Below are 23,090 nucleotides of genomic sequence, written 5' to 3'. Positions count from 1 at the left end.
GTCATTTTGCAAACATCACAGAATATAGTCACACAAACCTAGATGGTATATCCTACTACACATCTAGGCTATATGGTTTTAATCTTATGAGACCACCATTGTACATGCGGTCCATTGTTGATCAAAACGTCATTATGCGGTGCATAACTGTACTTAGATCATGAGATAGGATAATCTAAATGGAAAGTCTGAGCTGCTCAGTCCCAGTGGGGCCACTGTTTGCCTAGACTTCTGGCACTGAACATTTTCTGAGAGGAGAGCCCTATCTCAGCTAAGGCCTGCGTGGACAGTGTTGAGGCTGAGGTCTAAGGCAGTGGGGTAATGTCTATTCTATATGCTGGACAGCCAGACTAAAAGAGGAGGCTTACCTTTTCAGTTTTCTGACTTGCCACCAGTCAGGGAAGTCTTCTTTCGGAATATACCGCATCTTGACGTTTGACTGGGAGCCATAGTCTTTCTTTGAGTCACTGTCATACTGAGCTAGAGTGGTACTTGAAGATGGTTCATCCATTTTGAAAACAGGAACTGCTCGAGGAATCTTCAGCTTTGGAGGACAAGAGATTTTAATATATCACAGTGAGGCACAGATTCATGTACTGGGAACTAACAACCAAAGTATATCAGCTCTTAAATTAAAAAGAAAAGAAAAAGAAGGAAGGAAAGAAGGAAGAAAAGAAAGAAAGGAGGGAAGGAAGGAAGGAAGAAGGAAGGAAGGAAGAAAGGGAAGGAAGGAAGGAAGAAAGAAGGAAGGAAGGAAGGAAAGGAAGGAAGGAAGGAAGAAAAGGAAAGAAAGAAAGAAAGAAGAGAGAGAGAAAGAAAGAAAGAAAGAAAGAAAGAAAGAAAGAAAAAGGGAAATACGAAGTATTGGAAGAGATATGGAACTACTAGGGCTGGCCCTGTGGCAAGGGAGTAAGTTCGTATGCTCTGCTTCAGCAGCCCAGGGTTTGCGGGTTCAGATCCCAGGCACTGACCTACGCACTGCTCATCAACCCATGCTGTGGCGGTATCCCATATGCAAAAAAGTAGGGGAAGATTGGCACAGATGTTAGCTCAGGGACAATCTTCCTCAAGCAAAAAGAAGAAGATTAGCAACAGATGTTAGCTCATGGCCAATCTTCCTTATTAAAAAAGAAAAAAGATTTGGAGCAACTGGAACTCTCATACTTTGCTGCATGGGGTATGAAGTGGTATAATCACATTGAAAAGCTGTTTGCAGACGAATGGATAAAGAAGATGTGGTACATATATACAATGGAATACTATTCAGCTGCAAAACAGAACAAAATCATTCCATTTGCAATAACATGGATGGACCTTGAGAGAATTATGTTAAGTGAAATAAGCCAGTGAGAGAAAGATAATCTGTGTATGACTCCACTCATATGAGGAATTTAAAATTATGGACCAAGAACAGTTTAGTGGATACCAGGGGAAAGGTGGGGTGGGGGGTGGGCACAAAGGGTGAAGTGGTGCACCTACAACATGACTGACAAACATTAATGTACAATTGAAATTTCACAAGATTGTAACCTATCAATAACTCAATAAAAAAAAAAGAAAAGCTGTTTGCATAATCTGCTAAAGCTGGACACGCACATCCCCTGTGATCCAGAAAGTCTATGTACATATCCAACAATGAAATCAAAAGACATGTAAAAGAATGTTCATAGCAGAATTATTTCAATTAGATAAAAACTGGAAACTACTTAAATACCCATTAAAAGGATAAAATAATAAAGATATTGTAGTTGTAGTAGGGTAAATACTGTGTCGCCCACAAAAGATGCTCATGTCCCAGTTCCTGGAACCTGTGAATATGTTACCTTACATGGTAAGAGGGATTTTGCAGATGTGATTAAGTTAAGGATCTTGCGATGGGGAGATTATCCTGGATTCTTGAGGTGGGGCAGATGTAATCACAAGAGCCCTTAGAAGAGGGAGACAAGAAGGTCAGAGATTAGAGGGAAGATGTGAGGATGGAAGCAGAGATCTCTCTTTGTGTAGAATTCAGTGACTATTAGAAATAGAAGTTTTATCAAGTTGCGATTGCCCACAATCCAGTCTTAACACATTTCTATCACTCCTATAAGATCACTCATGCCCATTTGTAGTCAATCCCCATTCCCATCCTGGCCCCAGGCAACCACCAACCAACCTTTTGTCCCTATAGATTTGCTTATTCTGGACATTGCTCTTAGGTGTTTTACAGGGTCATAGTTTTCAAGCTTCAGAACTGAAGCACATATTCAAACCGAAACAGCAATATTGCTGATATCAAAATAAAATCCCCAAACCTTAATAATTCTATTAGTCTCCTAGGGCTACCATAACAAATTAGTACACATTTGGTGGATTAAAACAAGAGAAATTTATTTCCTCACAATTCCGGAGGCCAGAGGTCCAAAATCAAGGTTTCAGCATGACCATGCTCCCTTTAAAAGCTCTAGGCGAGAATTTTTGCTTGGCTCTTCCAGCTTCTGGTGGTTCTAGGCATTCTTTGGCTTGCGGCCGCGTAACTCCAGTCTCTGCCTAGGTTTTTAAATGGACTTTTTCTCTGTGTATCTCTCTGTATCCTCTCATCTTCAAAGGACATCAGTCTTTGGATTTATGGCCCGTCCTAATCTAGTATGATCACATCTCAGTTCTCAACTAATTATGTCTGCAGAGACCATTTCCAAATAAGGTCACATTCTGAGGTTCCAGGCAGACATGAAATTTGGGGGACACAATTCAGCCTACTACAGTAATGGATTTCCTTTTGCCTTTCATGTTGGTTCACAAAAATTATGTGGTTTTTACTTAGATAGAAAGATAGAAGTAAGTGTGTGTGAGTGTATGTAGCTGGAAATAAGTACCCAAGACACCATAGAGCCGATGGATGCGTGGAGACACTCCCTTACTTTCAGGTGAGCTCCCAGAGAACCACTGGAAGGCCATTGGATGTGTCTCCTGGCATTTGAAGAGGCTGACACCTGCCTGAGAAGCCTAAAAGCAGGAGGCTATGGCTATGACCCCAAGGAAGCAGAGCAAAAGGAGAGCAGCAGCCTGTACTTTGAGAGCGAGCCACATACGGTTTTACTAACCAGAGCAGTCAAGGTTTTGTTTGTTTTCCTGTAGGCCAGCTCCACCCTTGGGAGAGGGTTGGCTGGGAGCTATCTTGAAAGAAACTCTGGCCAAGTTGGTAAATTGACCCAGCAGAAAGATTGAGGGCTAGAAAGCTAAGAACTAAAGGTCAGGACATTTCCTATGTCGTAAAACTACATTTGGATCTGCACCCCGGGGGGAACCCCACGAAAGTCTCCCCTAAAGCAAAGAATCAAAATCAGAAAACCGTCTTACCCAGAAGCCACCACTACCAAATCATGATGGGACCAACCATATATGACTGTCTCTTTTTCATTTGACCCACTCTTCCTGGGCCCCAACCCTGAAAGGGTCAGAAATTTTTAGCCTTTCCATGACCTCTCCGCCAAAGCAGGCTGCCCTCTGCCGCAGACTTGAGCTAGATAGAAGGGGAAAAGCTCTAACTTGGAAAGATGTTTGCAGTAGCGTGATTATAACATTGGTTGGGACAATTTAGAGGCTGTTCTCATGACTGCTAGTAACTGGGAAAATTTATGTCATTTGAGAGTGACTGGAAAACTCTGGAACCTCCCTGAGATTCTATCCAGGGACAGAGAAGAAAGCCCACCGAATAGTTTTGAAGGGCTAATGGAGGGGAAGAATTATGCTGTTTTCTGCTTGTGCCCTGTGGAGCCCCATTCCTTCACCAGGATACTTACAGGACGCAGTCTTGGCCATGCTGGTGGCAGGGGAGGAATGACAGCTAATAATAGTTGCCTGTTATGTGTGATGCCATCTTACGGACTTCTCCCATAGGCACCCATTTTTTGGTGACCACTTATATGCTTACAGGTTAGAAAGAGGCCCAGTTATTAAAAGAAAAAATATAAAATGGTAAAATGGTTCTACATTTGAATTTATAATTTGATACTGCTATTGCTGTTGGTGATAGCTCACGTTTTTTCTCTCTTTGCTGAGCAGTCTTAATGAAGCCCATGCTTTCTTGAACCTGGCAACTCTCGCTTTACTTAATACTTTCTGCCTAGGAACAAAAATTTAAATGTTGACTTACCACTCTGTCTGGGAAGGTGGGAGCTCTGTGTTTCTCTTCATTGGTTGCAATGTGCAGATCAGCATCTGAAAAGTAAAACCAGTAATGTCAGAAGGAACTTTACACAAAACGAATCAAAGCACCCAATGTTAGGAATCAAAAGAATGAGCTAGTTTGCGTGAGCAATACTCCAGATTAAATGAATTTAAACACAGCATCTAGAGTGATTCTGGTACTATCCTGTATAATGTCCAGCTCGAACACTACGCCTCCACCATTGATTTTCAACATCCTGTCAAAATGGATAAAAAATTCAAGTTCCTCTACATCTTATAAACTGGTAATTTATACCACATTTCCAACTTGTATTTGAGTGACAGATAGCTAATCTCGTTGGGTAGTACCTGTGACCCTAGGATTCAGAATCCATGTCTGATTCCTCTTTGACTGGCTCATACAAGATGCTTATAAATAGCTGATTTATAAGTGAACACCTATCCCATGCTTTTTTTCCCTCTTCTTATGATAATTGTTGGTTTCTCTTTCTACCCACACACGTAGGTAGATGTCCAGGCTGTGAGTGTGAAGCCGTTATATGCTTTATAAGTGGGGTGGCCACGGTCAACTTACGTGTAGGCCATGTACCCTGGAAAGAGGGTGGTCCAGGGCATTTTGGAGACAGAAGGAAACAAAGACACTCAACTGTTTCCTTCCTAGCAGCTGCGCCCCTGGGGTGTCCTGTAGCTCAGCAGAGGAGGCCAAGGGAGTTAATTACACTTGGGAAGATAGACAATATCACAGCTGCTTGTGAGCCATGACACCTTTACATTCTGTAGTTTTCTTCAGAGGCTGGCAAAGAGCCTGTGGCACCCAGGGCACATAGCAGGTGCCATCCAGACAGAGCCTAGGAAGAGAATCCTAAGGCAGTGCTCTCTCTGGCCTTTTTCCTGCTTTTTCCCAGGGAGTTAGGGCATGGTCAGAGCTGGAATCTGGCCTGCTGGGTAATGATGCCAGACCACAGACAGAATAATTGGAGGGAATGATTAATGCTGTAAGGACACATTACTTCTCAGCTCCTCACAGTGGAGGGAAGATCTGCGTATAGTAAATTCTGTAGAGTTCATTAAATCACTATAATTATGAGTATAAAGAGCAATATGATCCAGTTAAGGTTAACAAATAGTCATTGTGTAGTTTGAGATGGAAAACACGACAAATATTTATTCATTGATTTTGTAAAATTATCAGTAGTAACGTTAACATAATTGTCGGTTGTTAATACTTTATGGAGTGAATTTGAGCAATATTTCATGTCCCTGCGTGTTCTAAGTTCATGAGATATTATCATGCAGCTGATCTCATTCAGTTCTTTAAAGTCATTGTAATCCAAGCATATTTTGTCCAGGTTGGTAAAATTGTTACTAAAATAAATTCTCCTTTTTATTTGTTGACAACTTCATGTTGTTAAACAATGATACACTTCTAAAATATCTAAGACTGCCTCATGTAGGGATCCTGCTGGAGGAAGGGGACTCCATGGGGCGCAAGCAGAAAACAATACAATTCTTTCCCTCCATTATCTGTTCAGAGCCAGTCAGTGGGCTCTCTTCTCTGTCTCTGGATAAAGTCTCAGGCAGATTTCCCTAGGACTATAACTCTGGATAGAATTTGGTTGCACTTAAAAGCAAATCCTTCACTACCTTCTCTGATGTTATTAAGAAATCAACAAACATGTACAGAATGGTAAGCCACCTTAAATATATCTTTTAAAACTTGGCCATCCAGCATTTTGGTATACATGGTGATTAAAAGTGTTACTTAAATTTTATCATTTGATTTTTTAAAAGGATGTTGGTTTTTGAGTTTATAATTTTAGGTTACGAACCATGATGATATGTTCACCGCACTCTATCTATTTGGAGTTTATCTTAAACGAGGAAGAATTATTGGAGGTAACAAACAGCTCCTTGCTTGATTCATGATTCCAATTTAAAAAATATTTCTCATGAAATGAAAGAATGGCAGATGTTAATATTGTTATTATTTTAACGAATATGACTCAATTGACCCTAGACTTAGACTTCATTTGCCAGATAGCATCTTCGAGTCTGGATTTTCATGATGCCAACCAATCTGGCACATCTTGTTTTCCTGAACTGGCAAGCTGTTCTGGCATGTGGCAGGTTTGCCTAATGGGACACCATCCACCCAGGGTCCAGCCCAATAGAGAGGTCACATTACATGCTTCCCAGAGTGTACATCCCGGGGCCGCTTTGCAACTCTGTTGGCAGCACAGGAACTTCCCGTCCACGAAGAACCCACTATGGTACTTGATCAGCAGGTGGGGGTTGCCCCTTATCTCTGGGGAGCAGGCAGGAAGAAAACACGACATGAGTAAACGTTGGCCCAAGAGAAGAAACATTCAGTAAGAGCTGTTATCACAGAACAATGAAAACCTCATTTTGCCAGCAACAAGAGTGAGGGCAAATGGTTCCCAAAGGATGTGTCTTTCACTTAGAAGTTAAAAAACCAAAAAGAAAAGTCTAACTACGTGTATCGTGAGAACAACACAATAACTTACATCAGTCTTAAAAAAAACTAGTAGGAAATGCATGTACAGATCAGCTTGGTGTTAGAATTTTAGAAATACATCCATAAAGGAAGGAAGTGAGTTATGGCACATGGTGTTCTCTTGTGGCCAAAAGAGGCTGGAGGGTAGGACCAGATCGTAGCAAAAAGAAAAAAAGTTCTAATATACATTCCTTCCACTTTATATTTTGAAACATTTCAAATGTACAGAAAGGTTGCAAGAATAGTACAATGAACGTCCATATGCTGTTTACCCAGGTTCACCAATTTTTAACCGTTTGTCTAATTTGCTTTCTCTTTCCCTCTCTGTGTATACATATTATGATTATTTTTAAATTTTTTATCGTTGTATTTTACTCAATCATTTGAGAGTAAGTTGCAGATATTACGACCTAAATAATGTCACCCATAAATACTTCAGCACGTAACTTCTGTTAACAAGGACATTTCCTTATATAACCATAATACAATGATCAAATTCAGGAAATTTAACACTGATATAATACTATTACTTAATACATACTTCATATTCAATTTTTTTCACTTGTTCCAGTAACGTCCTTTATAATCATTCACTTTCTTCTGATGGAGGATTCAATCCAGAATCACTTATGGCATTTAGTTAATCTAGTTTTCCTTGATCTAGAACAACTTCTCATCCCTTCTCTGTCTTTCATGACTCTGATCTCATTTACGCATACCAAGGAATGAATGGTTTATGGGACTACTTTTCTAGGAATATGTGCATATTTTAAAAGCCCGTGGAAATAGGACAAAGAAAGCCAAAGAAATGAAATTCCAATATTGGAATATAATACTGTGTCAACAACAATCTAGCCTCTCTCAACATACAGCAGAGGAATCTAAAAGGTCTTCGTAGAGTGGTTCAAGAAGGATCTCTAGGTAGGGAGGGCTAGTTCTATGTGCGGCTTCAATTCTTTACTTCTTGATTTTATCTTCATCTTGAGGATCCCTAACTTGATCCCAGGAGAATTCTGCTCCTCCTTTACAACTCTGACTCAAGGAAGTCTAATCATAATAATTACTTTATTATTAGATAATAATAACTACTTTACTGGGTCATTGGAAGGATATGAGAAAATGTATGTAAAGCATCCAGCACAGTGTTTGGCGCAGAGTGGGTGTTCAATGAATGGTGGGTTTTAGTTATATCATTCCCTTAGTTTAACTCAGTTCAGCTTACCTGAAAACACTGCCGTTAAAAAAGACCTTACTGGGGGCTGGCCCCGTGGCTGAGTGGTTAAGTTCATGCGCTCTGCTTTGGTGGCCCAGGGTTTTGCCAGTTCGAATCCTGGGCGGGACATGGCACCACTCATCAGGCCATGCTGAGGCAGCGTCCCACATGCCGCAACTAGAAGGACCCACAACTAAAAATATATATATATATATATATACAACTATGTACTGGGGGAAAAATAAAATCTTTAAAAAAAAGACTTTACTGTATATTAATGGGAATTAAAGGAAAGTTATTACCAAAATCACAAAAAGCAAAAGGAGTTAAGATTACAAAACACTAGTTTCTGACCTTGACAACGGTCATTACAATTCCTTGAGCACATTACTTGCCTTCCTGCTCCCTAAGCTCCTGTGTGCCAAGATCCCTATTATTTCCTACTACATGGATTTAGTTTCCTGGGTAACCAATTCTTTCCCAACGAAGTCCAAAAGTCCACACTGAACAGTGCTACCATCTAATAATGACAATAACAGGAAGTCATAAATTAATATGTGTATAGGACTTTAAATTTACATATTTTTCCCTCACATATATCGTCTCATTTAATCTACTCAATAACCTTGGAGTTGTTATCATGGCTCTTACAGGGTTAGGTAAACTGAGATGCCGAGGGGTGGTGTAACCTGCTCAAGTTCACAAAACTAATAAAGAGCGGATCTGAGACTCAGCCCTAAGCTTTTTCTACTATGTTCCAATGCACAGATGCTAGCTTCCCTGCCAAACACCTTTCAGCTGAATTCAGAACCATGGTAGCTGACACTCCTTAAGTGTCCGATGAATCAGCCCAAACCTCCCAAGTGTAGGTTACCCTCTGGAGAATTCTGTATCTCCAAAGTCCATCTCAGTTTATAATGCCTGAGCTAAATAACAGACACAAAAGGGGGGAGGGTCATTATATCACAGTGAAACTTCACAGGGGAGAGGATTTGAGTGATGGAACCTCTTTGTTTTCTTGTGGCAGGTTGGTTTGCCAACCTGACAGCTGATACTACCTTCCTTCTCTCTTGTTACCTTCAACCTGACAGCCGATCCCAACCATCTTCTCCCTTGGATTCCAGCATAGAGGCTGGAAAAGCCAGATACTGTCTTCCAGCCTCCCTTGCACATAGAGATGGCCGTGAGACACAGTTCTGGCCAATGAGACATGAGCAGAAGGTTGCAGAGGGGCTTCTGGGAAAGCTCAGAGCCTTTCCAAGAACCTCTAAGGATGGAAGAGCAGAAAGCTAGGAGGAGCCAGGGGCCCTACTGATTTCATTGAGCTGCTGCCCTAGCCCTGGACTTGCTTACCTCTGGATTTGTAAGAGGAACAACCATGTATTTGTTTCAGCAACTGCTTGGTGTCTTTTCACCTGTATCCCAAAGCATTACTAACTGATACAAATCGCTTCTGGCAGCCCTAGTAATAGGGTCTCTCTGCAGTTTTATAAGAGGATAAGAGATTCACTCCCCCTTCTCTCTCTGCTCTCCTTTCATGTTCCATGTGCCTTAACATGAGCTACCCAGGGCCCACCCAAACCTGTCTACCACATACAGTTCCAGAAGGGCCCACAAAGGACCCTAGTGCATGACCAACAGCTGCGCACAGGAGGTGTCTACATAGGAGCTGCTCCCAGGAAATCCCCCCAAAGTAGACTGAACGGGAAGCAGCATCTTAGAGCTCCTCCTGGAGGCCCCACTATAACCACAGTGACTCATGTCTGTGTGCAGGATACTTTAACAGATTTATGATTCACTCATTTGCAGCTCATCATCATTCTAGGAGAAAAGAAATGTGATCTCCCATTTTACAGGCCAAGAAACTGAGACTCAGAGATGCTGGATGGTTTTATTAGATGCTATCGTGAGGCAGGACTTGGATGCAGATTTGCCTGACTCTAAAGGGATGACTTTCTCACTTCACCAAGCTGGTGGAGGTGGAGGGAGGCTTCTTTCCTTACTGGACCACTTGACTATCTTACAGAAAAAGTTGCTAACTCCTTTCACGCAAAGGGAAAATTAAGCCTTATGTGTGAAAAAGGATGTATTTGCATTGAAGTGGAGTAGGTGATTGTCTAAAGTAGTGTAATTTGAGGTGTACTAAGAAAGAGCCCTAATCTAAAGCTTAAATGAAATAAAATCTTTCCCCATCTGGGAGCTTAATATCTGAAATTCCGATAGAGTCATCCATTTAAGTTAAATATTGTCCTCACACCATTACCCGCATTTAAAATAAAATTATTGCAAGGAGAAACATCATAGTGCCAAATTATTAACACAAATTCTCTCTCTTCGACCAAAAGCTGTTACCAGGGCAGCCTAAGCATCACTGAATAAAAGCTCCATTAAATCCCCAGTTTTGCCTAGCATTTTACCATACTCGTTAAAAATCTGGGTTTGGGTAGTTGAATTATGAGTTCTCCATTATTAGGTATGTGACATTGGCCATGTCTTCACTTACCTGGAAAATGGAGAACAATATTACCCTTTCCATAGAGTTCTCAAGAGGATTACCCAAGAAAATATTTTGCAGGCACTCAACACAGTAACTGGCAAATGGTTAAGTGCTTAGTACGTATTAGATACCACATTCTGTACACATCCAAAGTACAGTAGCTACAGGACCTGAGGAGACTAGACTTTGCCCTGGCAAAGGCAAGCACTGTGGGTGGAGAGCAGGCAGCCCTGCTTCCTCCATGCTGCTGGGAAGGCACAATAGCCAGCTCTGTGCAGAGTGGTGAGGAGGGCGGGGAGGAGAGGGGTATCTGATCCCCAGGCTTCCTCTATGTAACAATGAGAATGCAAAATAAGGATAGCATGGCACATTCTCTGAGGCTGGTAGGAAAATCAGTAGATTCTCTCCTGGGCTTGGGTCCCTTCCTTCACTAAGCCTCAAAAAAATTCAATCAATAACTCCCTTTTAGGACTTTTTAAATTACCTTTTTGTAATGCTTTCAACCACTGACTTCGGCTCTTTTCATTTGATGCATAGACATAGAGAAGCCCATCTTTATAGACAATCTGGAAAGGAAAAGATTTGGTGCATTTAGATATAATTGCATCATAGTTCACTCTGGCGCAACTGCGTATTTTCTGTTATTCAAAAGAAACGTTGAGTTTGCTTATATAATATGCATTCACTCTGGAATTAAATGAGAAAAAATCTAGTTATTTTTATCCTCCATCCCTCAATTTGTTTCATCCCAGACACCTCTACACTTTGGAAAATCACAGCAATGATGCATCTGACAGCAGTGAACATTGAGGTGTCAGTAGAGATGCCCTAGACCATGGAGAATTATGAGAGTATAAGATGTTAGACATTACAGGTGTATTAGGAGTGTTCTGATCCATCCACCCATGCAGTGCATAACTTTCTTTACAGCCCGTTGGAAAATGTTTATTTGCTCTATTCTTAAAAATATCTTCAGGGATAGAATGTCCTTTACTTTTGCTATGCCATCCTTGTCAATTTCCATATATTTTGATCATTATATAGTTCATGCTTATATTGAGTAAAAATATATCTCCCTATACTTCATTCCCTTGGGTCATGTCCCACCCCAGGAATCCTAGCATAAATCATTTTCTACTCTTTAAAACACTTGTTTAAATGTTTGAACATTGCAATGTCTTCCCCAGATCCTTCTCTATCCCACTTTTGTGGGTAAATAATACAGACATTTAGTTAATACATTTATTACATTTTAATGTAATAATACATTACATTTATTAAACATTTATAAATACACTTATTAAACACCTACTAGTTTCTGGGCTCTTTCTTACTTTAATATTTTAATCCTATTTCAACGCTACAAAAAATATATGATTATGCCCATTTTTCAAGTGAAGAAATAAACTCGGAGAGAGGTTGATACTTTGTCTGTGGTTACACAAATATAGGCAGTGGGGCTAAGAACTCTGTAGGGCTCCAAAGCCTGTGTTCTTCGTACTCTATGCCTGATAAGAAACTGAAGCATCTTCCATGAGCACACACTCCCTTGGTTTCTTCCAGTTGGGTAATGTCCCTTTTTAAAGTGGAAAGTATGGATTGCTCATTAACTGGATTATTTTATTTTATTTCACTTTTGGCCACAGTTCCCTCATACTAGCCCTTGGTAGTCTGGCTATCTGAAGGTCAGTCTGCCTGCCTTTAGATCAGAAAGATAAGTATTCATGATATAATAAAAGTAGGGCATGACTTCAATCAAGCCACTTCCAAAGGGTACTGTAGGCACACTCTCTGTAGCATACCATTGTTTAAAATACTTCAGGGTAAAATTAAAACTCCTCCGCGCGTGCGCTGTGCGAAGCCTTTCATGATGGACCTTGCCCACCTCTCCAGGTTCATCTCTTTCACTCTCTCACGGAGCTGCTTTATTCATGAAGGCTACTTGGAGCTCTCCAAATGTACCATACTCTTTCACGTATCAGTGCCTTGACACCTGCTATTTCTTTTGTTTTGCTGGGCTAAACTCCACTTGTCCTTCCCACCCGAATGTCACCTCCAATAGAAAATCTCTCCTACCTCTTGGAGTGAGGAGTGAAGCTTCCACTTCCTGGGGCACCACGGCTACTCTGCCAACCCTCATCTTAACACTCCCCCTCACTGCATTATAACGATCTGTGAATGCCTTGGAGACAGGGACGGCATTTTATTTCCTATAGTGTGCCTAGTACTTGCAGCACATCAGAAATGCTCAGTAATGTTTGATGAAAGAGATTGTCAGACTCTGAGGCAAGTCAGGCCATTGCTGCTTACATGCTCTCCCTCTAGGAAAGACAGATTGGTGGATAGAATTTTAGCAAACTGCCCAACTCCCATCTGGGGATGTTCCAAGCCTTGTCATTGTGTTAGTGAATCTTTGCAACATCATTATTTATCTCAAGTATATTGAGTTCATAACAGAAAATATTACAAGAAGAGCCATCCATCCAATGGAATGGGTCCCCGCCCTTACCTGAAATGGGTACTGCCTCTCCGCAGGGGTCTGCTCCTCAACATTTACTTTCTCCACGCATCTGATCTTCTTAATCTCGATTGATCCTTTTCTGCTGCCTCTTTTCTGAATTAAAAAGCAAAATATAACATATCTCATGTGACACACAGTGGTGCACAAAGAAAAGCATGAAGTTAAGGTTATGCTTGGGAGGGAGATTGGAGATGGGATGGACATGGGAGACTCACTCCCAATTATTCCATAATAGTCAAAATCCAGAGACAGCAGAATATATCTCTTGAGTGTGGGCACTAACTCATATACTCCTCCGAAAGCAAATCAAGGAGCACTTAATAACTTTGTTTAATAATCTTGAAACACATTTCAAATCACCTGGTATATGGTTAATCTACTCAGGAAAATCAAAATTTAACTCCACAAAGCATCTTCATTTGGTTTTAATTTTGTGTATTTCAGTATTCCTACTGCTGTAGAAATTCTCAACTGTACAGAAATATTCTCATTTTCAGCACTGTGTTAAGGCAGTGTTTCTTTTCTTCAGCACTATTTGGGGTTAGACAATTCTTTGTGGTGGGGGCGGTCCTGTGCATTATAGGATGTTTAACAGCATCCTTGCTCTCTACCCACCAGACTCCAGTAGCACACCGCACCCCCAAATATGAAATTATGACAACCAAAAATGTCCCCAGCCACTGCCAAATGTCCTCTGTGTGGCAAAATCACTCTCGATTGAGAACCACTGTTCTACAGTTACAGTTTGCCTTAGTAACGTTAACCAATGCTTTAAAAATCTTTATCTTGAATTAATTATACCTCGGCTAAGAAAAGACAATGTGATAAGTGAGTGCAAGTTGATTTTTACTGTGTAAGTTAAGAAACCTGATGTTGTTTCATTATAATTAAGTGCGTTGTGGAGACTTAAGAAAAACAAATAATATAAGAACAATGGAATAAATAGGGTCTCACCATTTTGTCATATTCATAGTAGGAGAGGTTTGTTTTGGTCAAAACAAAAAGCCGCTCTTTGTAGTTATTTGGTGACATTTTCTTCTTTTGCTGTGACCTTTTGAGAAGAAGTTCTTCTAGGATGGATTTTGTATCCATATTGTTGTCCTAAATTTAAAAAAAATAATTAAAATGAGTGTTCACAGCATCTCGCTAGGTTCTCTCTTAGCTTTCATAGTTTTTATTCAACTGCAGCTCATTCAGGGATAATATAAATTCTAAAAATTAGATTTAGGGTTATAGAGGAAAACATAATTAGGTAGACTCTTAAACACACACATACCTGCACTTTTTTCTACTGCTTTGACTTTGACCTTTATAAATATGTTGACTTTTTATATCTCCCACCCTGGATCATAAATTCACCATCTTTGCGCTACCCTCTAGACAACCTTATCAAAAGTCTCCTTATTCCTTAAGCATCCTATAGGCATTTGTTGAATTGAATTGGATATAATCAATCTCTTAAAAATTGAGCTCCAGACAGCTCACCATGCATGAAGTAATTGATCAACTGAAATTTCTCTCCATGAATGTGGCAGGTTGTTTGGGCAAATTAAACCACCGTAAGACTCTGATATCATTGTAAACGACACCCACAGCCCCTGGTTATGATCAGATCTTTAACATAAAGGACATGGGTAAAATTTTCAATGTTTCTGAGAACAAAACATTAAAAAAATGCTATCAGAAAAGATTTAAAAGAAATGAAGAAAATGGATTTTTGTAAGCTAAAAACACTTCTGCTTTTCCTTTCAAGCCCACGTAAAACATTAAAACTTAGGGTATTTCTGGAAAATAAATGCACTGATTTTCTGGTTCTACTAAGACTGTTGCTTCAACTCTCAGTCTGATATCAGGTCTGAGAATGAAAAGAAGTAATGTTAAGCAGTAGGCCACAAGAAGTTACACTTTCTTCTGTTCTTCTTTGCTTTGTGAAATAACATGGTTATTAGCAGTCAGATGCCCAATAATTACCATCTTTCTTTATTTATTGATACCCTGAGAGTAATTAACTTTACTTACCTTGCATTTGATCTAGCCAAAGTGTGCTTGCGGGTCCTTAACTTTAACTCTCAAGCTCTAAGCAAAAAGTTACTGCTCTGAGGCACCATCGCTCATCTTCCCTCTATGGCTATGCCAGAGTCAAGCACTAAAAAGAAGATATTTGCATCCTATTTATCACTCTCTATCAGGAAGCACCCACACAGGCATTGCTCTGTCTGGATGGAGGCGGATGCCAAGTGAACCTGTCCAATCACTAAGGGGTACTTCTCACTGGCCCAGGAGTGTGATGGGCCCATGATGGCAGGGGAGTGGAATAAAGGGAGACTGAGAAACAGCCTGGAATTGAATAAGCCGGTCAGGCCCAGCCAGCTTCCCTCCTGACATAGACCATACCACTCTAGAAACGGGAATCAAGAAAATCAGCTTTTATTTTTTATTTACACAGATCAGGTGACTATTTATTAATCCTTCAAATGTTCTCCAAGGGCAGTGTTTGATTTATAGGCAGAAGTAGCAGAAATCTTACCTACTAAATATAATAAAGTCCCGGTCACTTTTTGCTTTGAATATTGTTTTATCTAGGAAAAAAGTATAATTCTTTTGTGAAAGTAGAACAGGTTTCTTTTGAGTACAATGGGTGCTATTCGCTATGGTCACTGCTTTCTTTGCCCCGGATGCAGAGACAGGGCAGAGATCAGGGTGTAGCAAACCCAGCAGGACCTCGGAAGGCAGGTATGCCTACCTTTCACCTGTGCCTCCATCATAACCTCTACACACATGCTTGTTTAGATAAAATTATTTTCCACACCCAAAGTCTAAGGCTGGAAGAGAATTTGCTTGAAGACTGGTTGAAACCATGGGGGGTCTACTTCTTGTGTGTTACAGTCCCCTTTGGGGAGCCACACCACACGAGGCAGAGTTGTAGGGCACTTGTGCCTTTTACACTTAAAAAACTTACTAACAAAGCAGAAAGAGAAAACTACGAACACTCTTGCCAAATGTGTCTTATATCCACAGCTAAAACGTTACACCTCAAACTAGCAGAGTGCTAGTTACATAGATCTGGTTAGTGGAATAGAAAGTTTACTTTTCAAATTCTTTTCAGATGCTGAATCCATTTGTAACATTAAGAACACTGTCTTGAAAATGCAAATCCCAATGTCCAAGGTAGTACGCAGCCTTTCCCAGTACTGCATGATGATACACACACTTTTCTGTTTATAGACTTTCACATTTATCACATGAAAGATGGTTTTGGAGGGAATTTTATCTAGAAATTCATATGGTGAGTCACAGAAATCATTGACAAGTGAAATCCACAAAGTTGCTTCTGTATGTCGAAGGGAAGAAGAACATTGACTAGGAAGGAAGGTACCAAGTCCTTGAGCACATTTTCTAATAAATCTTCAAGGGTTTATACACGTTGCTGTATCTGATGCAATATAATAGTCAAATTCCAACAAAATTGTTCATTCTAAAATCTTGCCCTTTGTGAATTTTTTTGCTTTCATTTTAAAAATCATATATGGGGGCAGGCCTGGTGGCATAGTGATTAAGTTCACACCCTCTGCTTCAGCGGCCTGGGGTTCACGTGTTTGGATCCCGGGCACAGACCTACACACTGCTCATCAAGCCATGCTGTGGCAGCATCCCACATACAAAATAAAGGAAGATTGGCACAGATATTAGCTCAGCGACAATCTTCCTCAAGCAAAAAGAGGAAGATTGGCAACAGACGTTAGCTCAGGGCCAATCTTACTCAACAACAACAACAACAAATATATATATATGGTATGTTTATTCTACAAAACCAAGAACTATGGAGAAGTAAAAGAAAAAAACTGTTAACATTTTGGTGAACATACCTCTAGATTTTTTCAAATATATGTGTGCACGTGTTTATTTTCACAAAAATGAGTTCATATACTGTGCACATGAGTCTGTAATCTGTTTTCTCACATAACAAGCACCTGGAGCCACACTTCTTTGAAGTCCTTCAAAGCTCCACTCTCTGCACTAGACTCCCAAGCTTCCTGCTTCCTCACAAGCTTGAAGAACCCCATTTTGATGACTCACACTTTTGTCATCCGCAGATTGGTTTCTTTTAAGACAATACCTGATTCCTGCTCAAGTTTGGACCTGCCTTTCTCATTCTATTTGCTTCAGTCCCTTTCTTGTACTTCTCTCCTCCCCTAGATAGCCTAGATTCTAAATTGAAGCCATTTCTATGGTCTCTCTTGGTATAAGAGGTGATAATTGGTGATGACTAATTTTTAAAAATGTAATGTCTCCTGCCATGTATTAGGACCATAAGTCAACAGGGCTCAGGTACCACTGTTGATTCAAATGCCCGTCCAGCAACTAACAAACTCAGCTCTGCCTACCCTTATTTTAAGGGAAGGGAAAAAAGAAAAAAATCTTTCAAAATAAATGAGATCCTAAAGCTAGCCAGTATTCACCAGAAATCTATTTCCATAGAGGAGCTGGTGGGACTTGTCTGGACTCTCATATTACCACCTACATAGAATAGACACATCAATTTGCTTACCAAATATCCCAGGCTGCCTATTTCCATAAGGGCAGGAAACTAGCAAGAGATTAAAGTGCAGAGGAGGCAAAGAAAAAAAAGAAACCTGGCAGAAATCAATACAGTATTTTCTATAAGGAAGCCAGCAACTACTGTGTAACCTATAACATACATAAAAGGTGCATGCTGAACTAACACGACTTGGAATCGCTATGGTTATTTAGCGATAATAAGGAAATGTTATCACAAGAGTAAGGAGTTCAACTGTGCAGGTCTACGTAGCACACTTGATTTTGAGCCTAAGTGTGCCTGACAACAAGTGACTGGTTCCAGAAATAGAAATCAGCTCTCCACTGCCCTGAGTGACAACGACTGAGTTTGAGAGAGAGGTTTCATAACTAATTAGCATGCAACGTTGCTGTGGGGTGGTAGACTCAGAAGGCTTGGAGGAGCTTACAGGACTGTCATTTGTGAGCTGTGTCACCTTGACCAAGCCCCTTCCCTGCTCTGAACTTCAGTTTTCTGATCTGTAAAATGTGATGGGTAACAGCTCCTCCACTTTATAAGACTTAAATGAGAAACCTTATGTGAAAATACTGGACACACTGTGGGCAGTGAATCCTGATTGAAAAAGGAAAAGGTGGAAAGAAACAACTGAGGTGCTAGAGTGGAGTCCATTCTCTTTGCTATGAAAGGCCTGAGGAAGGAAAAGTTGTTTTCTTCCTTAAGATAATCAAGGAAAATATTATGGAAGAGAGGGCATTAAAACTGGACCTTGAAGGCTATGAGTGATCGTAGTAATAATAATTCTAGCTAACACTGAAGGAGGGCTCACCATGTGCCAGGGGCTATTTAAAGCACCTTAGAAATATACACTTGTTTACTGGTCACAAACACCCTATTGGGTAGGTCATGATACCCCCACACTATAGTATAGGTTGTGACACCATACCCTATTGGGTACACAGTACCCTATGGGGTAGGCCATAACAACCCAATCCTATGGGGTAAGTTGTAACTAAGTTACCCTATGGGGTAGGATGCTACACCATTCCTTGCTTATAACTGATGAAGCTGCCATAGGTAAGTCAATTGCCCAGGCCACACTGCTAGTGTGTGGAGCTGGGATTTGAATCCAGGCAGCCTAACTCCTCTTAACTCCTGACTATGATGCTAACGTTAGAGAGGGACATGCCAGCTGTGTAACCCACCTCCTCAGAGAAGGCTCTAGCCTAAATATAGGAAGGCAGCCGTAGGATATCAAGGCTGATAGGAATCTTAGAAGTCATTTTACAGATGCAATACTGAGCCTCAGCAGCGTAAGTGACTTAGCCAGAACCACAAAGCTATGACCTAAGAGACACAGCCCAGGGAGCCAGTGGGGCACTGTCTACACCATCTTGGCACTAAACAGACTAAAAGAGATCTATGTGTTCAGCTTAACATGCTATAGCCTTGCTAAGTCATGCTGTCTGGGAAATCTAGGCATAAATTTGAGTCTTACCAGACCCAGGCAAGGGACCTTTTATTGGAAATAGCAGAAAAATGTCACCTAAATAACCTTTCAGCACGAACCTCCAAGGCAGTGTTAAATCACAAAACTCTAGCCCACATTTTAAAATAGGCAAGAACATACAACCTCAAAAGTTGGAATAAATTCTAAGTGGTGCAGAAGGAGGAGCAGGAGGCAGGAAAAGAAGGGAGAAAGATATATATATATAGTCAAATGGGGCCACTGGATAGTTCCCTCAACCAAAAAGTTGACTGGCTCATCATGGTGCCTTTAAAGCTTTATTTTTTAGAAGTGAGAGATGTACGCCTTTACTTGATTTAGTTATCTTCTCTTACTTTACATATCATTTAACTAAGATTTTGATAGGTGTCAAAATATCATAATAATACATGTTGTGGGAGGGCAGTGGAGGGGTAAGGTGAGAAGGAACAGGGAGATGCACCAAGTGCGGACGGGGGTAGAGGCTTAGACGAGGGAAAATAGAGGACCCTGTGACAAACTCCATCTTCAAATATTTGTCCAAGGCCAGGCCTGTTTACTTTCCTGCTAAATAACTGAACAAAATATGTTGGTAAGTTAAACAGGAACAAAAAGCTGAACTCAGAATCGGGTAAAGTGGTTCAAAAATATCTCTTAAGATGCTAGCCAAAGATAAACACGGGCTCTGAAGAATGCGATGTGACAAATTCCTGCTTCACTTGATGTTATGCAGGAGAGAGAAAGTTACAACTGATCTTGGCATGACATGGACAGAAATCCTTTAACATTGACACCCAAATTCTCGGCATTTTGAAACACCATACCTTAATGCTCCAAAATAAATTTAGGAAAACCAGACATTTTGGGAAGGCTATTTTGCACAAAGAATGTGAGAATTCCAATGCCATTCCTGTTGGAGCTAAAATTTGCTTTAGGTGTGAAATTCATGTTCAGTGCCTGACAGAGCTTTTCTAAGCCCTTCCTTCTTTTCAGCAATGTCTTTCCTTCTGCTCTCTCTCCTTTGCCAGGGGCACTCCTCTGGGCACCCTCCTTAGGAAAAAAGCAAAAAGTGGTAAATCCACGTCTTAACACCTTATGCTGAATTAGTTTAACACATAACACTGCTTAGGTGATACACGTTGGTGTGAGCGAAAGCACCAAGCTGGTAGGTCCAGATCCCTGCTCTGTCTCTGTGCAACCTGGCGTGTTGCTTAACCCTGCTAACCTCAGCTTCCCCATCTGTAAAGGGAGTGAAACAATAATCCCCTCAAAGGGTTATGAGGAGTCAAGAGAAAATGGTGGTACAATGCCTAGCACTCTAGAAAATGTTCCCAAACCCTGTATTCCTTCCCCTCATCACTCTGTAGGTAAAGTTTTTAAAAAGACTGTAGCAAAGTTTAAAAACTGAAGACAACAAAATGACCCTCAATGATAAAATTTCAGTCCTCATCTCTCTTCCTCCAGCTCCTGGGGATAGGAGATAAGGGGAGGGCTCCCCACGTATTCTCCAGTCAACAAGCACCTGCTCTGTAGGTCTGTCACAAGCTTTCAGTCCTGGGACTGGTTACCTTAAAATCAGGCTGAACCAGCCCTATTGACTGTGTATTTGTGCCAGCAGGTTTCTTACAAATCAATATGTGGATGTTACTCAAAGTGTGGTCCATGGATGAGCAGCATCCACATCCCCTGGGAGCTTATTGGAAATGCAGAGTCTCAGGCCCCACCCCAGACCAAGCACATCAGAATCTCCATTTTAGCCAGATCCCCAGGCGCTCCCTGAGCACAGGAGAGTTTGAAAAGCACTGACCTAGACCACATTACTGTTGTACTACTTTTTAAATCCAATGAAATCATCATGGTCCATAGAAACTTTCAAAATTATATGGATGTGGCTGTAGCTGTCTGGTTCAACTCCTTCCCATCTTTCTGCGTCCATCTGAAATAGCCCCAAGCTCCCGATTGAGGGAGACTTTGGGAACCTAAGAACAAATATTTGTAGCTAAAATAACGTTAAAAAACCACAGATAAATAAAAGCAGGTATGACTAACATTTCTTTGTCTTTTTGGAAACAGTTATGAAGCCAATATGAAAAGTCACAGAAAGTCAACGCCTAAAGAATAGTATGGAGAAAATCAGCAGAGGAAACGATGCAAAGCTACATAGACCTGATGCTGATGTACACACAAACTGACAGCTTCCCTGAACGAGATTTTGAGCTGGGGGAGGAATTTACAGTGAAACTATAGCAGTCCCCCAAATTACCTGGTCCCATCCAAAGTCCCTGGAGGAGCCCCAGCAATTTCATATGCATAAATTTTTAGTATTTTCATTAAAGGGGGCTTTCCAAATTTTGTGAACTTCAGGCTCTACCACACCCGGATCTGAAACTATTTTCCTGTAGGATATGACATTGTGTAGCCACCTGCTGTTTAAACGCACCATTTTGTCTTGTTCCATCGCCGGGTCCGCTGAGGTGAAGTTAATCTGCCCTTGCAGGAACACAGCCCCACGGTCCTCCTTCCAGCAGTAGCAAATCGTCTCACATTTTCCCGGCTGCTGGGTCAGAAATGGCTACATTACTCAGTGCCCCCGAAACGTTTATTGTCCTGCAAGGCCTTACACAATCCCACAGGAAACCACGCTCAACACTTAGCCAACACTTGTTGATCTGATTGAACGCAACAAAAATGGAGACAAAGCATATTTCAGAAAGGTTCCAACTTTGATAACTACAGCTCCTGCTTTTCCCAGGCAGCTGTCGGGTACATGTGATAACCCTGCCTTTGTTTATAGAGCTCTGTGCTGGAAAGGACCAGAAAATATCTCCGCAAAACCCCACTTCTGACGCTGACTTCTCTCCCACGAGCCAGGAAACCGTGAGGTAATGCCACAGTGCGCAGAGAATCAGCAACGAAAACTTCAGCTCGACGCTGGACAAAGGGAGGTCAGAGAATATATGAGAGAGAAGGACAGTTAATGTGACCGAAAAGGAGCACATTTCCGCAACTTAATTTATCAAGAGATCCAGAAACGGAAAAGAGATCGTTTTTGCTAATGTACCATGCACCAAGATTGCAAGGAAAAGGTGTGATTGTCACTTGACATCATTGATACAACATCACAACTTTTGGTTTTACTGCTTCCACCATTTTCTCGGGTGCATGCTGGCTGGTCATAGCTAATAAACCTAATGACTTATTTTAGGCTCTCTTATTGACAGCCGAGAAAATGAATCATCCTTTTAGCATGCATTGACACACTGTATTAAGTTATAAATTGTTGGCTATGTTAATTATTTGTAACCATCTAGGGTGTGGTGAAATCTTGGGTTGGCAGAGGAGAGTATAGCTACTGACTTTCAAAGAGGTATTCTTTTCAGTGGACACAGGATTAGCATCATTTCTACTCATTCGTTCAAGTCTTGTTCAGAACGTGCCACGTGCTGTAAGCATGCTGTTGGGGGCTGGAGACACAGCGGTAAACAGAGCAGAGGCAGCCCCCGTCTTCAGGGGGCTCACGTCTGGTGGAGGAAGAATCACGAATGAAGGTTGAATTACAGTAGAGTGTGTGAAAAATAACTGGCAGAGATATTTCTTATATTTCTGTTTGAAACTGGAATTTTGGGAAGGGCAAAGAGTCCTTCAGAAGAATTCAAAAGTGGCGAGATTACTCCCTGATAGCAAGTAAGTCACTGATGGGCTCCAAACAGCTCTCCACCCTCTAGGAATAAAGCAGGCAGTCATTTGAGAAGGTGAGAGTGGAGCAGAGTAACAGTGGCACAGCAACCTGGACAAATGAATTCATTTTACACTCTGCTAATTAACTTCCTTTTCCACATGGCGATTTGTATTAACTCCACTGTTTATGTATGGTAGCATAGCAGAAGATCAATTCTAGAATAAAAAGTAAATTTAGGGGAGGGGAAGGAGGAAGTGGCAGAAACCTGGAGACACCTGGGCACGATCTCGCGGGATTCCCATCCCTTCTTGGGGCTTGAAATGCTCAAGGGCAGCTGGGAGGAGTGGTTTCCTCTAAGTCAAAATGCCACAGATTTATTTACTTATTCTATTCGTTCACTTCCTCTGCCACTTCTCCCAAACCTTTCTTTGGCTCTGTATTTTCCATGTCTTTAGTTTAATTCTGACATGTTGTG

At 41.0% G+C, this 23,090-nt stretch overlaps 1 protein-coding gene across 2 annotated transcripts in view; it reads right to left on the bottom strand.

Moving 5' to 3' along the window:
- Window positions 1-21,823, bottom strand: part of BMX (BMX non-receptor tyrosine kinase) — a 50,997-nt gene extending 29,174 nt beyond the window's left edge. For both annotated transcript variants that reach the window (XM_070603754.1, XM_070603755.1), the window contains exons 1-7: window positions 21,377-21,823; window positions 13,871-14,017; window positions 12,905-13,009; window positions 10,880-10,961; window positions 6,356-6,475; window positions 4,136-4,200; window positions 369-544 (exon numbers count right to left, since the gene is read on the bottom strand). In XM_070603754.1, the coding sequence (XP_070459855.1) occupies window positions 369-544; window positions 4,136-4,200; window positions 6,356-6,475; window positions 10,880-10,961; window positions 12,905-13,009; window positions 13,871-14,017; window positions 21,377-21,394 (713 nt within the window). In that variant the 5' untranslated portion in view covers window positions 21,395-21,823. The remainder of the gene's footprint in view (window positions 1-368; window positions 545-4,135; window positions 4,201-6,355; window positions 6,476-10,879; window positions 10,962-12,904; window positions 13,010-13,870; window positions 14,018-21,376) is intronic.
- Window positions 21,824-23,090: the final 1,267 nt, after the last annotated feature.

This window comes from Equus przewalskii, chromosome X (genome assembly GCF_037783145.1).
Source record: "Equus przewalskii isolate Varuska chromosome X, EquPr2, whole genome shotgun sequence".
Classification (NCBI taxonomy): domain Eukaryota; kingdom Metazoa; phylum Chordata; class Mammalia; order Perissodactyla; family Equidae; genus Equus; species Equus przewalskii.
The sequence above is the reverse complement of the archived record's forward strand: the minus strand, read 5'-3'. Positions and strand labels throughout refer to the sequence as shown.